This window comes from Sciurus carolinensis, chromosome 18 (genome assembly GCF_902686445.1).
Source record: "Sciurus carolinensis chromosome 18, mSciCar1.2, whole genome shotgun sequence".
NCBI lineage: Eukaryota > Metazoa > Chordata > Mammalia > Rodentia > Sciuridae > Sciurus > Sciurus carolinensis.
In genome coordinates, this window is record NC_062230.1 from 1405633 (window position 1) to 1422241 (window position 16609).

At 54.4% G+C, this 16609-nt stretch overlaps 1 protein-coding gene across 1 annotated transcript in view; it reads right to left on the bottom strand.

Moving 5' to 3' along the window:
• The window catches only part of Galnt17 (polypeptide N-acetylgalactosaminyltransferase 17), a 392012-nt gene that overhangs the window by 27788 nt on the left and 347615 nt on the right, over nucleotides 1-16609 (bottom strand). Inside the window, exon 7 of the mRNA XM_047534202.1 lies at nucleotides 2194-2379. Within this exon, the coding sequence (XP_047390158.1) occupies nucleotides 2194-2379 (186 nt within the window). The remainder of the gene's footprint in view (nucleotides 1-2193; nucleotides 2380-16609) is intronic.

Sequence of the window (16609 nt, forward strand, 5' to 3'; positions counted from 1 at the left end):
GAAGGGTTTGGATTATTTCACTAAGGTTTCTTCAGCAGCAGGACAGTGACTTTAAGGAAAATTTCCTTGAAGTGTCAAATTTATTAAATCCCAAGGCAAACAGGAGCAGCCACATTTAACTCTGGGTTTGAATACCCTAAGCATGATTGATGAAGATGGTCATATTTAAAAATCATGACAGGGTACCGGTTCCATTAGGGACCCATAGTACAGTAGTCCCCCATCTGTGATTTTACTCTCTGCAATTTCCCTGAGCTACGGTCAACCACAGTCCAAATACATTAAAAGGAACATTCTGGAAACAAACAATTCATACATTTCAAGTAACTTTTGTTATGGTATGTTATCATTGTCCAATTTCAGTAGGAGTTACTTTTGTGTATCTCTTACTATGCCTGAATTATAAATTAAACTTCATCATAGGTGTGTGTGTATAAAAAATAATACGTACAGGTTGAGTGAGCTTTACTTGAAATGCTTGGGACCAGCATTTAGGAGTTATTCAGATTCTGTAATATTTTCATGAACTTTCCTGGCTGACCTCCTCTACTCTGGAAACCCCAAATCTAAAATGCACCAAGAAACACCTTGAGTGCCATGTCAGCATTCACTAAGGACGCTCGGCCTACGTGGGTCCAGCACTGTGTGGTCTCAGGTATTTATAGACCACCTGCAGACATCTCCCCCAGGGACTGGCGAAGGGGGACACTGTGGCTGAGAGGCTCTGGGCTGGAGTCAGAAGCCAGTTCCCATGACTGCAGGCCACACCAACATCTAGAGCACGGCCCCATCTATAAAGCAGGGATAACAACAGCTATTCCACAGGCTCCACGGGGCTGTGCAGAGGGTCCCACAAAGATGGGAGAGCCCAGCCCTGCTCACGTGCTGCGTCCATGACCTGAACACGTCATGCTCTCCTCTCACAGCCTCAGTTTCCTCATCTGTGAAATGGACGTCGTGGGGGGTTTGGCTCAGGCTAGCATTTACTGAGCACTTAATATTTACTGGGCACCACCCCAAGCCTCCTTTATCTCCATGGTGGCCTGAGAATAAATGTCAACTGTCTGTTTTATAGATGAGGAAACCAGCACAGACAGCTCTTAGTTCGTGAGGCTGTTCTGAGCACTACATGAGACATTAATAAATAAGGATCATCCAGTGTCTGGGACACAGGGTTCAACTAATGCCACTGCCTGTACGTGACAACAAAGTGCCGGATCACTCACGGTGCTGACAGCGTGCTGTGAGGGAGGCCTTCTCGATTCCTTGGGACGGGTTTTGCAAACCCTGCCCTTGGGTTCTGCTTACACACACACACGCACACACGCACACCTTGCACACCCTTGACTGTTTCTGCTGCTCTGGGCTCTCGGCCTCCAGGAACGCAAAGGCTGCTGACTCCTGGCTGGGAGCCCCTGCAGCCAACCTCCCAGAGCCTGGTTCAGACCCCACCGGACGTTCTGGCTGAGGAGATAACCCTGGGTGGGCTGGGGGCACGAGGCCACCCTGCCATGTTCTAGGAATGGCCAGGCACCCTGCTCTGAGCATCTCCCTTGAACCGGTCTCTTAGCTCCCAGGATGGCCCTGGGAAGAGGTGTGGTATCGTCCCCGCTTCAGCGTGGAGGAAATGGAGGTGCAGAGGGGCTGAGTGGACTCGGTCAGGCTCCCATAACCCCCAAGTGACTGAGCTGGGATTCAAGCCACGCGGGAGCACAGCCTCTGCGGGAGCCTCCTGTGGGGCTCTGGTAACCTGGGCACTTCCTGGGCCAGATTCTGAGCAGAATGTGGAGAGGAGGGACGAGACACCGGGTTGGCTGGCACAGGGCGTGGGCCACAGAGCAGCTGGCGCTCCATGGGAGAGCGGAGAGGGCAGATGAGGTGCGGTGCCAAGGATCTGGGCAAGAGCCCTCTGGACACGATGTGTGGTCAGGAGCAGGGCCGCTAGATTGGATGCAGCCAGATGGGATTAACACCTAAGGCCCTCTGATCTTTGTAAGTGGATTTATTTTTGTCGAGTCTGTCCCCAGGTAAAGCAGGGGATCTGAAACTCAGACATCTGCGATCCTTCCAAAACACAGTTTTCCAAGTGTGAGCCTCTTTCTAGTGAGGAACATTGGCTTGCTAAAGGAATCTGTGACCTGCAAACAGCAAGGCTCACTGTCCCAGGTGGTGGGAAGGGCAGCCGGGTCCTACCTCCAGTGGCAGGTTCCACGCTATGTACACATGAGACTTGTAATCGTCCATCCAGACCTCGGCAACCCGGAGAGCGTTCCTCTTGGTGTAGAAGCCAATGTTGCTGTTGTACGGCTTCTTCTTCCGCTCAATGTGGGCCACCCGTGAGCAAGGCAGCACCTCCATGCTGCCCCCGCAGAGCCATACCTAGAGTTAAAAACACTTCATTATCCTGAGGCAGAAATTCCCAGAGGCCTCTACCCTTCTCTCAGTCCCCAAATCAATGGTTCAGCAATGTAGTATGAGAAATACTGAGAGTTCAAGATTGGTTTGTTATTGCAGCATAGCTTTACCTAACCTGACTAAAACACACAGGAAAGAAAGTTTGGGAGAATTCCTGCAGGCACAGTAGTTCAGAATATAAAGCCCAGCTCTGGATAAGACAGCACCATAAGCCTAAAATTTTTTTTTTTTAAGTTTTCAATAGTGCACAATTGGCATCCACAAAGGATTTCTTTCCCATCTAGATGAAGTTGTGCCCTGTCAACCCAGAAAAGACCCTCTTTATTCATATCAACACAAGGTGTGTGCATAGTACTGTTAATATGCTGTTTTGGAGTCCTAAGGGTAAGGATGCCAAGCCTTCTGGAAACATCTACTCCCATGCCATCACAAGCAGGAGACCATTGCTATTGCTGGATTATTCAGATGGAAGGCTGAAAGGATGGCTGTTTTTGAGGGGTTCAAAAGCCCAGTGAAGAAGGATTTACCATTCTCTGCACGGGTATGGTAGCATCGGGTTCAAAGGACCCTGTTCCCAGTGGGAAAGGACTTTCCCCCAGGCCCCTCCTGTGGCCCAGGCAGGAACAACTGAGCATTTTTGGTCATCGAACGGGGCTAGTTTTTGAAAATGAGTTTCTGGGTACCAGTAGAGAAAAGGGGAAGAAGATACAGATAGGTTTCAGGGACCCAGAGGCTGTCCTGCTGTGTAGGTGATGGTTTGCTGGTGATCTGGCTTATGTTGGCACAATGTGTGCTGTCTCAGGTGGGGTTGTTTAGGTTATTCTACCATGAGTCTCCTGGAATCACCCACATCAAAGATACCGGCACACGCGTAAGAGTTCACACACTTACCCTCAGCCCTTGCTGATTGAATCTGGTGGCAAAATTCGTGTGTGTCTGTGTGGGTATGATCTCCTGTTTCTATTTAACACCTTTACCCTGCAGTGAAGTGCTGAGCATGGGAACATTTCCACAAATAAGATCCTCCCTGTGCTGCTTCTTCAGGGAGGAGAATATGGATTAAAGGGTTTTAGAGAGGGCCTGGTCCAGAGGCACATCCTCTGGGATCCGACAACCAGGTACCCCACGTGTTTGGGCAGTTGCTAGCAATGAAAGATGTCAATCCAGCGAGGCACAATGTGGCAAGAGGCCTGAAGGGAGTACAGGTGAGAATCATGTCTCTGGTAAAACAAGTGACTGAATCTCAAGGATGAGTGATACACAGAGACCAGGATTCCCAGGCCTTTTGAAGGACTCAGAGAATGAACACAAAGATATCCCCTGCTCATGGACTAAAGGCTTGATATTGTTACGGTTCCCAAACTGACCTAAGGATTCAACACAACCCCTGTTAATCTCTCAGCTGGGTTCTCTGCAGAAACAAACAAGTTGATCCTAAAATTCATATGGAAACACAAGGGATTGGAAATAGGTTTAAAGATCCTGAAAGGAACAAAGTTAGAGAACTTCACTTTCCAATTTCAAAACTTAGTACAAAGCTCCCACAATCAAGACAGCATGGTACTGGCATAAGAAAAGGCATATCGACTCATGGAATAGAGAGGAGAGTTCAGAAAGACTCACGTGCATGGTCAATTGACAAAGGTGCTAAGATAACTCGGGGGGAGAAAGAAGAGCTTTCTCAAGAAGTGAGCTGGGACAACATGGGGGAGAATGAATCCGGATGCCTGCCTCGTATCTCACACATCGAAATGGATCAAAGAAGTGTAAGAGCTACCACTGTGAAACTTGAAGAAGAAAAGAGAAGGATAGATTCTTATGACCAAGGATCAGGCAAATGCACAACGCATATCCCTACCCAGGAACATGATTGGGCACTAAAGTGAAATGCTGACCTGTGCTGTAACGTGGATGATCTGGAAGGCAGGTTAAGTGGAAGAAGACGGTCGCAGAAGACCACACACCACGTGATTCCATTTACCTGAGAAGTCCAGGATAGGAGAGCCCGCAAAGACAGAAAGCAGACAGACGATCACCCAGGGCTGAGCAGGGGGTCAGGGAGATGGGGCGATGGCCAGTGGGCACGGGGAGGCTTTACAGGGTGACGGAATGCCCTACCACTGACGGTGGTGGGGGATCACACCGCTCTGTGAAGACGCTACAGTCATTCAAGCGTACTTTCAATGTGTGAATTGCCTGTGTGTGAATATCTCCACAAGGCTCTTGTAAAAATAGAACGATCTACAGAGACTGGAGTTAAAGATCATGGGGTGAATTTCCAATTGGGGGCTCCAGTGGACAGACAGAGGCAATGCAGAGCTCTGTGAGGACTGGTCACTGCGCAGGGGTCAGAGATACAGGCTCACAAGTTACTGTATATTAGGTAGAGGGGAGTGAAGGGAGGGGCGGGGGTGGGGTAGGAAGGACAGTAGAGTGAAACAGACATTATCACCTCATGTGCCTGTGTGACTGCATGACCAGTGTGATCCTGCAACATGTACAATCAGAACAATGAGACATTACACTCCCTTTAGCATGACCTATCAAAATGTATAAATGCATTCTGCTGTTGTGTGCAACTAATTAGAACAAGTAAAATTAATTTTTTTTTAAAAAGCTGAGACTGTCTTGATAAAAGAGGTGCCAGGTGGGGACAGAGCCCCCAGCCTGGTGGACCCAGCGCCAAGTCCTCCACAGCACCCAGCTGGAGGTCAGGGGTGTCCCAGAGCCCAGGGTGTGGCCAGGCCACTGGGAAGGGCTGAGAAGTAGGAGGCCAAGGCCTGTGTCAGATGCTGAGCCAGAGGAGGGAGGTGACAAGCCAGGGAGAGGAGGCGGCCCTACAAGTCCACCCTGGTGTCAGGGACATTGGCTCCCTGTCCTGGGCAACCTGTCACACCTGGGGCACCACCTCAGAGCTGCTCTGCTCTTCCCGCCCAGCCCGGGAGGGCCAGGGGCTCTCACCCCGCTTGGTGCTCGGAAGCCACATCCTCTGTTGGGATGCCAGCATCCTGGAGTGAATGGCGGGGTCAGTGCCGCTGGCCCGGCTGCCTGTGAATCGCCACTGCCTGCAGGACATTCCTGTCCTCGTCCTGCTGCCCCACCAGGTCCACAGCCCAGCCCAGCATCTCCACAGACTCGGAGCATCCAGCGTCCTGAGTGTGGGAAGTGGCAGCAGCCATCTTGGGTGGGACAGAAAATGACCTTGGTGGGCACCGAAACCGCCAGTGCCTCTGGACGGCAGGGAAGAGGCAGACCAAAGCTAAACTAGGAAGAAAAGGTTAAAGAAGGACGGGAAGGGAGAAAGAAGCAGGTGAAGACGGAGGGCGTGCAGGAGGCAGAGTGGCCACCTCAGGCGGCCTCAGCCCTGGAGCGGAGCCGGGAGCCGCCTCTGCCCGTCCTGCCCCAGTGTCCATTTCCACTGTGCCCCGCCTGCTCCAGACCCCGAGTCCCAACCCTGACCCGGCCCACACAGAGTGCTCAGGGGAGGGGTGATGAGATTAGGAGAGTCGGAGCCCGTCAGAGGATTAATTCACTTAAGTGGATTAACTGCACGGAAGCTCAGGCGGGTGGGGTGTAGCAGGGAAAGCAGACCACTGGGGCTGTGCCTTTGGGGTGACGTTTTGTCTGGCACCTCATGGTTCCTCTTTCCTGAACGTTGCGATGTGGGTTTTCCTCCCACCGCCTTCTGCCGTGATTCTCTTCCTCATCAGGCCCAGAGCTATGGAGTCCACTGACCATGGACAGACCCTCTGAAGCCAAGAGCCAAAATGAACTTTTTCTCCTCCTCTAAGTTGTTCTGCTTGGGACTTCTGGTGACAGTGACAAGAAGGTGACTAACCTGGCAGGGGAGGCAAAACCCAGACTCCAACCACACGCTCAGCAGCGGGCTGCCATCCTGACGGGCACTGAGGGTGCTGACCCGGCCTATCCAGGGAGAGCAGACCTGTGGCCACGCCGTGTTCCTCACTCTGCAGTGGGCAGGTGTGTCTTCCCTGCACTGTGACCAGAATGACAAGGGGAGGGACGAGGGTCCTGGGGTGCTGGGGCTGTGTGTGCACAGTTCCCTAGGGTGCTGGGGCTGTGTGCGCACAGTTCCCGGGGAACTCAGTGGATCCTCAGCAGCACCAGCGACACCCTCAGCTGGGAGGCCAAAGCCTCCTGCTGCAGAAAGCCACAGGGCAGCAAGGGGTTGCAGGGAGGCTGAAGAAACCCATTAGCCAAGTGACTCTCAAGCCCGGGGCCTCTGCTCTGGGTGGGCTGCGGGTGGTCACAGGCTGGCCATGCATAAAGGGCAACCAAGCCATCAGGAAGTCTGGCGACTCTAGAAACGGGTATTCACTACCTTATTTACTCATCAGAGTTATCCATTCTCAGTCTGGGGATTAGCCCGTGTGCAGCAAGTGCCTGGCAGGTACGAAGCCCTGAGTTTGATCCGCAGGTCCAGGGGAAAAAAAAAAAAAAGCATTCTACTCTCCAGCGCAGGGGATTGAAGTGGAGTGTCATTAGCCAAGACTATGGCTCTCACGAAGTCGGCCATCTAGCAAGGGACACACGTTAATCAAGACAGCAGAAGAGAAGTTCACAAAGTGGACTGAATGCCTTTTCAGCCTTAGCAACAAACCCTTGGGTCAGCTGAGGCCATGGTGGAGGGGTGTTCCAGGAAGGACCCGGGCCCCACCCGCGAGAACTCTGAAGGCATCATGGAGCTCTGGCAACGGGGTGTCTCCTGCCAGACACGAGGACCAGCCGCTAGCATCCCAAGTGCAGCAGCTCCCCAGGACGGGTCCCAGGATCTGCTCTCCTGGTGGGAGTTCATCAGCCACGATGGCGAGTTCCAGGAGAGACCGGAAGGAGACACTGAAGGAAAACGCAGCAAGGTGGGGGTAGAACCCTGATCCGCACATCTCTCATGCCAAAGAGGAGGAGCAGAGGAGCTGCCGCCCTGGAAAGCACGCCAGGCTGGGCCCCTCCAGGGAACAGGGCTCCGGCCTCCAGGAGGGCTAGAAGAGGCAGAAAGAGCCCACTCTAGGCTCTGGGACCCCTGCTGGGAAGGCGGGGTGGCCTGCATAGAGGGCGGTGAGCCACCAGGAGTGCAGAGGCTCAGGAACAGTGCTTGCCCACGTGCTTGTTCATCAAGGCGTTATCCCTTGGGGGGCTGGGGTGCAGCTAAGTAGCCGAACATGGGCCTGGCGTGGGGAGGCCCTGGCTCGAGTCCCCGCGTGGGCAGGCTGCGGGCAGGGGTCCGTGCCACGCTCCTGCATGGGGGCTGGAATGGCGAGTGTCATTAGACAGAACTGCAGCTCTGGTGGAGCTGAGGGCGAGGCAGGGTACGCCCATTTGTCTATAACTGCCAGCAGAGACGCACATGGCAAGATGGAGCTGGCTTCAGGACGGAGGCCGCACACCCTGAGAAAACCCAGCGCTTGACAGGAGAAGCTTCACTACCGAAGGGGCCCCGGGGTGCAGTCTGAAGGGCTGGGCTGGGCTGGGCGGAGGGAGGGGACCAGCGCCCCATGCACAGAGGAGTTGGCCAGGACCCGTGCATGGAGCAGCAGGTCAGATCCAAGATGGCAGCAGCCACCTCCCCATGCTCCTTTGCAAGGGGATTTTTGCTCCTCTTATAGAACACTTGTGTCCACTTGTCCTCCCCTGGATTCTGGGCCAGTCTTACCGACCTGCAGTATTCACAGAATACAGCAGACATCTCACACCGCCCAAGGCTGGGCCTGAGGAGGCTTGGCCACTTCCACTTCCTGCCTCCTGGAATCCTGAGTCCACACTGCTGTGAGGAAACCGAGGGTCAGTGAAGAAGCCCCAGCTACACCAGTCACCTGGATGAGCACAGGGCATGTGGGCGAGGTCACCTGGGGTCGGACCTCCAGTCGGCCCCCTGACTGGCTGCCTGTGTGGTAGTGGACCCAGCTACACAGCGAGAACCTTAGGAGTTATTCTTAGCTGTTTTCCTCCCTCGCGGCCACATCCAGTCATTTCCCATGATTAGTGAGTCCTGTCAATGCCCCACAGAGCAGACAAGCCACCCAGCTGACCCTGCCCAAACGGCTAACTTCAGAATTGTGAGCAAATCAGTTACTTAGGCCACTGTGTCTGGGCTTAGGGAGCAACGGAGAGATGATGTAAGTGGGGATCCAGGGACCGGAGGAAAAGTGGGGCTGGAGCGTAGAAAGCAGACTCAGAGTAGGACGGGAGAGAGGGTGCACATCGAAGCTGGAGGGGGGCACGGTCCAGGGCAGAGCAGGGCCTGCGGGCCAGGGCAGGAAGTCGGCCTTTGTTCTAAAGGAGAAGACGCTCTGGCTGAAGTGTGGGGAGCAGACTGGCAGCAGCAGAGGAGAGTCGGGGAGAAAGGAGAGCTTTCCGTTAGGCAGGGGAAAAAGTCAGCAGCGCCGGCCAGGCAGAGAGCTAGGGAGACGGGGACAGGGGAGGGATGTTCAGTCATCAGGAAAGGGCGGGATCGGGCCTGGGGGAGGAGGATGGCTGGGAGTTACACACAGAACCATTGTTCCCCGGACACAAAGCGGCTCTAACCTTGCGAGTGGACAGGTGTCTACAGCCTCCCATCTGGAGGAGCGTGGCCTCTGGTCACAGACAGAAGGGACTGCTTTGGTGAAAGAACCCGCTCGAGAGCAGGCAGGAGGCCTGGGCTGCACAGAGGGGCCTGGAAGGGGCACCAGCAGGCAGCCACGCCCCTGTGGCCTGTCGATCTGTCCCCTGGTGGAGGGCATGGCTGGTATGGGGACGTGGGATCAGCTCATCAGCTGGGGCCTCTGGGGCGCCCCGGGACTCCCACAGGGGCGGGGCACTGGACTAAGCCCAGTGTGGGCCCCGGGGTCATCAGCATGTGCCCTCACCAGCCTGGAAGCTCCGGCAGGCCTCTGACGGCCAGAGGGTCACGGTCATCCTCCATGAGAGCAGCCAGGCCTTAGTGCTCAGGGTGTGCGGCGCTCTCACAAAGTGCTTTGTGCTTTTGATTTCACGCCATCCTCTCCGTCCACCCAGGAATCCTGGCCCTGGAGAAGGAAGCAGGAGGTGGGTGCTTCTGGCTTGAGGCCTCCTGAGTGGTGTTTGTGCCCTGGTACGAGACACTCCTTGCCCCTTCCACCCCACGAGGACACTGACAGGGGGCCGTCCATGAGCCAGAGTGACCCTCAGCAGACACATCCTGTCTTCATCTCAGGCTTCCCAGCCTCCAGGATCGTCAGAAATAAGCTTCTGTTTATAAGCCACTCGGTTTATGGTGCTTTGTTACAGTGTCCCAAATGGACGAGACAAAGCCCATAAGGTGGGCCCTTCTGTAATCTGCAAGTGACAGAAGAGGAAGCATTCTCAGCCTGGCTAAGGAGCAGACCCAAGACACACACTCATTAAGCGCTGCGCCCAAATTCAGAGCCGGTCTGTTTAACCTGCATTCTTCCCACCATCTCCGCCAGAGCAGAAGAAGAGCCTTCTTTAAACGACAGAAATTTCAGCAGGGCCACCAAGCCCCACATTCTGAAGATGCTGGGTATTGGGATACAGATGATCTGAACCAAAAAGTTCCCAAATAACAGACTCTGGCCTGGGCAGCCACATCCCAACCTCCTGTGGAGCTTCTGAAGATGCGTCTGTCCAGGTCCATTCGCTGTGGTTGGTTCTGACTAGCAGGTCTGGGGACAGGGGACTGGGAATCTACACTGATTCAACACAAGCAGGGCATCTCTTTGCCTGAATCCAGAGATGTCTGGTGAAGTCTAGGATTCGTCCTCAGAATAACATTTATAAACACTGAAGAAAGCTAAATGAAGAATTACAAAAGACACCAAGTATGTTGAAATGCGGCAATCAGATTAAAAAACACACGCGTGCCTCTTTGACACAGTGAACAACGGGATCTAGTCTGGGTTTCCTGACTTTCATAAATTCCAAAGTAGTCAGGAGCAGTGTGCATTAGTGAACTTTCTGGGACGATCGGCTTATACAGAGAAGAGGCTTCCCTTGGCTCAAAGTGTCGGAGAATTGAGTCCATGGTGGGTTGACAACCTAGGATGGCAGGATCATCTGACAGAGAAAAACCATTCACTTCATGGCCAGGGAACAAGAGAGGAAGAGACTGGGTCCCATAGTCACAAGGGCACAGCCCCAGGGAAGGACCCAAGACCTCCCACCTGGCCCCACCTGGGACAGCTTCTACCGCCTCCCTGCAGCACCATGCTGGGGACCTCTGGGGGCCACCCAAGACCCAAACCAGAGCAGATAGGTGGTATTTCAAGACAGCTGCAGAACTAGACTGCTGTGAACGTGTCTGTGGTTACTACTGGGGACTGCAGTGCCCGCGGGACAGAGATCCACCGCCTATGTTCCTAACAGGAGCAAACGCTGCCCCAGTGGGGACTGGGGAACAAGGAGGAGCACTCCATGTGCCAGGCTCACAGACCCTGCACGGTGACTCTGGAGACGCGTAGCTGCAGGCAGGGACTCCTCCAGGCAGGGACTCCTCCAGGCAGGGACTCCTCCAGGCAGGGATGCCTGGCTCGGCTGTGACCAGCGATCATCTCAAACATCTCGAAGGCAGGTTTCCAGAGATTTTCTTTTCATCTCTCCACACACAAGATTTTGTTCGAGGGAAAACCACGCCACCCAGGTGCTGGATTTTCATTAGCCACGAGAAGTCTGCGTGGATATTTGGTGTCTTTCTTCCTCTCAAAGGGTCTGTGTTCAATGATGGATTTAAAAACAGGACCACCTACAGCAGAGCAGCCACCAGAAGCCACCCCTGCAGGTCTCACAGGCAGTGCTGCGGGCGTGCTGACCCCCACTCCTGTGTGCTCTGTGCTCATCCTGATTTTCTGAATGACAAGGTAAGAAGTGACCATCCTTATTCAGAGCAAATGGTGCCAGAGGGATTCATGGAGAGAGAGGCTGCGTCTTCCCGCAACCCGTCAGCCTCCCGACCTCCTGGCTGGGTTGGAACTGGGCCCCTCTGATGAGGTCGCCAAGGTTCCCACGGACGAGCAGTAACTGAGCCCCGTGGGAGCAGGAGCGCCGGCAGGCGGGTCACCCGAGCCCCGTAGCACGCACTGGGCAACGGGGCTTCCTGCGAGCTCGCGGGAACAGCCTCACACCTGCCCGCATGCTGCTTTCCACCGCGGTCTAGGTGGGTGGCTGTTTCCCAATCTGCACACGATGGCTCACCCCTGGCAGAGAAGGGGGAGGTCAGCTTCCCCTGCCCCATGGCCGCCTTGGGCAGCTGCCCAGCATCGGTGCCACTGGAGGCAGAACACAGGCAGCAGCCCTGGAGGGTGATGGACAGCTGTCACCTCTGGGACACGGTTGGGCAGAGGCCAGATCTCCAGGAGGAGGAGGTGGAGTCTCAGGGGAGGTTCCCTTTCTCCCAGCTGCGTGCCCTGGGGAGGAGAGGAGGGCGCAGCCCAGGGGCTGGCTTCATCTTCAGGAGGGTGGCGGTGACCTGCCCCAGGCCATTCAAGTCTCCCTTTTTCTCCACTTTATAACAACACTGCTCCCCAATACAGTGCCACAGATCTGTGTGCAGAACCCAACTCAGAGGGGGTCCAGCGCCCTGGGTCCACCTGACCTGCACTCCGCTTCTCCTGCTCCTTCTACCCTTGGGGATAGCCTGCTCCATGCTCACTCATGACTGCTGTCTCCCACCCAAACCCACCTACCTCCCTTGGCCCAGGGACCTCCAGCCCTTTCTGGCTCTCTAAGGCAGGGCCACCTCCTTTCAACTCCTACATCAACTGGTATCTGTTCCAGTCTCACCAGGTCTGGTCTAAAATGCTGGCTGTGCACAGAGACAGTGAACCTGAAGTCCAGCCAGTGCTGAGAGATCGCAGGTTGTGGGCGGAGTATCCCTGTTTCCATGGTTACCCCTGGCCCTATTTGAAATTGTACCACTCTGATCTCAGGCTCCTTTTCTTCTCTTTCTTTTATTGACTTACACTAAACCCTCTCAGAGGGAGGCCCTTGGGCCACTGGATGGCCACAGTAGTAAAACAGTAATAAAGTAACAAGAGCTAGCACTGAAATATCCTTTAAGCACCTTAACACTTATTACTAACTCCATCTCCTAGTAGCAGTGTGTTTATGTACTACTGAGCTTACCATTTTATGGATGAAAAGACTGAGGCAGAGAGTTCAAGCACCTTTCTGGACATTATCTGTCGAGGTAGCTGCTGGGCTGGGTTCAAGCCTGGCTGTGTGCCCGCCCCTCTGCGTTGGCAAGCTCCCCTCTCCCCTCCCAGCTTAGTCCGCCAGCTCCCTGGGGTATTCTCTCCTCAGGATCTCAGCCTGCACCCCGGGCCTTCCCTCGCAGCCTCGTGGCACAATCATGACCTTGGGTTGGACCGACTACCCGTCCCGTCTGCGCGGACACCCAAAGCACCAATCACAACCGGAGAAAAGGCACAGAAGCACCGAGGCTCCCACCAGGAAGGCGGCTCTCAGTTCCAGGGGGCGCCTGGAGGGGCAGGGCGCAGCTTCGCCTGGGCGCGAGGTCCGCATGCGCAGAGGTCCTAGAGGCCCAGCCTTTCCAGCCTCCTGGGAAGCCCCGCTGGGGTCTTGGCTACAGCATCAGCCTTCCCTGTCCAGGGTCTCCTCCTCCACTGGTGACCTGGCCCTCGGTGTGGAGGAGCCAGCCGCAGCCAGCAGGCAGCCTCTGAGCCTCCAGGCCCCTGCTGCACCCACCCCTGGGTGCCCGGCCCTCCCGTCCTATCTCTCTTCTTGATTCTTCTGCACATTTTCTCTCTCCAGCTCTGTCTCTCCCTAACCCAAGACCTGTCTATCTGCGGTAAATAAGGACCGGCTTCTTCCCCTTCAAAACCATGCAAAGCAGATGCAGGCTCAGGGCCACCCAGGGAGACTCCTGAGGGCAGCCTAGGCTGGTCTCTGTGCTGTCCCCCTCCCCTTGGCTTCGGCACCCTGCGATCTGACCTCAGTTAGCTCTCCAGAAACTGCAGCACCTGGATCACCGATGGCTCTGCTGTCAAGCCCAGGGGCACTGGGGCGCTGGCCTGCCTTCAATTCTCTGCCCTGCTGGCCATCACCTACTGCTGTGTGCATCTGCAGGGCACAGCCAGCAAGCACTCTCCCGGACATGGGGCTACACCAGTGGGGAAAAGGGACAGATGCTCACCCTGCGGAGCTAACATTGTAGCAACAGAGATACCTAATGAATAATGCACACGTAAGAAAGCAAATTGTATCAGCTGGAAGGCAGTAGGTCGGCGGAGACAGGAAGCAGCAGAGGAACACAGAACACTCTGCAGTGCTGGGCTTGACAGGGGAGGAAGTGAGTCCTCTCTGTGGGGGGTTCCTTCAGGCACTGGCAGGAGCCACAGCCAAGGTCCTGTGGTGGAGCCTGCCTGGGGCTCAGGGAACAGTGGGGAGGCCGGTGGGGCTGAGGAACAGGAAGAGCGGTCAGTTCCCAGATGATCACCTCTGGGGCACTGAAAGGACACCAGTTTCCCCTCCAAGGTTCACTGAAGGTTCAGGAGGAGAAGAGGAGGTGATAAGAAGCCACGGGCTCTTGGACCCTCAGCTCCCTGGTTTTCTCTCAGTCATGCTGGTGGCTCCTGCCCTTGAGGGCGGCTGGGTCTGGACTTCCCATGTTGGGATTCCTCGGGGCGCTGTCCAAGGCTGACACACATCTCTCAGTGTCTTCTGCGAATGAGCGACTCCCAATCTCCATGCGTATTTCTCTGCTGGGCTTCAGCCCTGAAATCCAACAGTCTCCTTGCCCCCAACCTGTCTGTGCTGCAGGTCTCCGAAACCATACAAATGTGCTGATCCCAACTCAGCGAGGGACACTAGGAAGCCCACCTGGCTGCCTGGAAAAGAAACCTGGGCAGCTTGGTTCTCCATTAATATCAAATCCAATGTACCACCAAGGTCCAGGGATCCTTCCCTCCAAAAGAGCTTCTGGGAGCATTTACTGATTTCCATCCCACTGCTGCTTGCCTGACTCACCATCTTCCTTGCAGGACTGTGACAAATTCCTAACTGGTCTCCCTCCTTCCCCACCATGTCCCTCTCCCTGTGCACGGCATTGCTACAAGAGTGATGAGCTGTGTTCATCGACAATGTTTGTATTTTTGGATACACTCTGATGATTTGGTACACATATCTAATGTATAATGATCAAATTAGGGTGATTAGCATTTCCATTTCTTCAAATGTCATTTCTACATCCTGGGAACAGTCTGCTACAGAACACCAGAACTTGCTCCTCCTCTCTAACTGTATCTGGGACCTGTTACTCAATCCTTCTGTTCCCCTCTCCCCACTCCTCCCAGCCTCTATTCTATTTCTGAGAGATTGTTTTCTTAGCTTCTCCAGATGTTCTGAGAACATCTGTGGAACACGCGGAACTTGTCTTCTGTGCCTGTACACTTAACACAACATCCTCCAGTTCCACCTATGTTGCTACAAGTGTCAGATTCCATCCTTCTTTTTGGCTGGATGATGCAGTGAACGTGCACCACATTTTCTTTATCCACCCACCTGTCAGTGGATTCTGAGTTGACCGCTCTGGGGAGCAGTGTCCTTGGTGTGCTGATTTCACTTCCCTGGGATGTCTCCCAGGTGGAGGGACTGCTGGATCACCTGATCCAGGCCGAGTCTGCCCATAGCACTGCACCTCTTCAGCTTACGAGTGGCACCATCTTGCCCTAAGGAGAAGAGCTAACGTCCCTCCATGAGACCCCAAAGACCAGGCTCTGCCGATCTGCTCTGGCCATCTCCACCTTTGTTCAAGTCACAAAGTCACCTGAGAACAGTCCTGTCTGGTCCAGGGTCCTGCCACCTCAGTTCCAGCTCTGTGCCACTCTTCCCATTCTCCACGGCTCCTAACCATCTGTCAGGTCCCCCTCAATCTACCTTCTCTAGAAGCTCCCAGCCCAGCACTGCAGCCGCCAGCCCCATAGACACACCCTTTGCTTCTCCAGCCACAGTCTCTCCATGCTGCCAGCTGTTCATACCCTTCTGCCCCATCTTGTGGACAGGTTGGCGAGAGCTGGCAGGCCACTTGTCTTACTCCTCATCAGAGTCCCAGCACAGATGACACCTGGACCCCACCAGCATTAGCTGAATACCAAAATGTTAAGAACTGGAGTCCGGATTCTCGTGGGAGTCTGGTCTCTGAATATCAAGTGACTTCCTGTGGCCTACCCTGATGATGAGTGACATTAAGGACACCCTCCATTACCACGGCCATTACAATCATCTTAAAAATAATGACAGCGACATTGATAGCTACTATTTTCAGCATCTACAAGGTGCAAGGTCCTGAACTGGGTACTTTACATGTGATTTCATTTAATTCTCACAATTAGATTCTATAAGGTTAGTTCCATAATTTTCATTTGTAAATGAAAAATCAGAAGCTCTGAAAAGTTGGCTAACTTTTGGTGCATAGCTAATGAGCAGCAGAATGTGGAAAGCAACTCTGAATTCATGCAGCCTCATTATCCTCCATAAACCAGTCCCCAAAACATAGGGGAAATAATCCTTATCTTTCTAATTATATCTGTGATCTTCCCATCTCCTAAACTTCTCAAATCCCTTTTGAATACCTTTTATTCCTGGCTTATAGAGCTTTAAATTCAGTGACACATGGGTTGCAAGATAAGGGAAAACCTCCTTGAATTTGTCTCCAAGACCCTCTATACTTGGAGGTGGGCCTCTTGTCCCGGGTGGTGGGCACCCGGTGCTGGGCCTTGCCAGTCCGCCTCTCCAGCCACTCTCCTGAGCCTGGGTTCCTGTTGAGGGCAGCAGTCTCCATCAGCTGTCCATGTGGTGGCTCTCTGCCAGCCTGCCCACTTTCCTTGGGCCTTTCTCACAGCAGGTGGCCCTAAGGTGGCCACCTGGTAGACTTCAGATGCCCAGGGCCGTAGCCCTTGGGGCAGGGGGCAGCTGGGATGGCACCTTGGCTTCCGCCCAGGGAGAAAATAGATCCTGCTGCAAACAGCATTGGGGGGGAAGTAGAATTTCATGAGGCGGTGCTGCTGGCTTACGACAGCTACTGAGCACTGGAGGGCAGGGACAATTGAGTCTGGCTGCCTGGGCTGCAGTCACCGAGGCTAGAAGAGAAGCTGCAGGGTCCACCGCCCAGGGCAGAGGGCTGGGGGCGTTGCAGTAAGTTAGGGGCCACGTGAGAACAGCAGGGAAGACTGTTCTGCAAAGG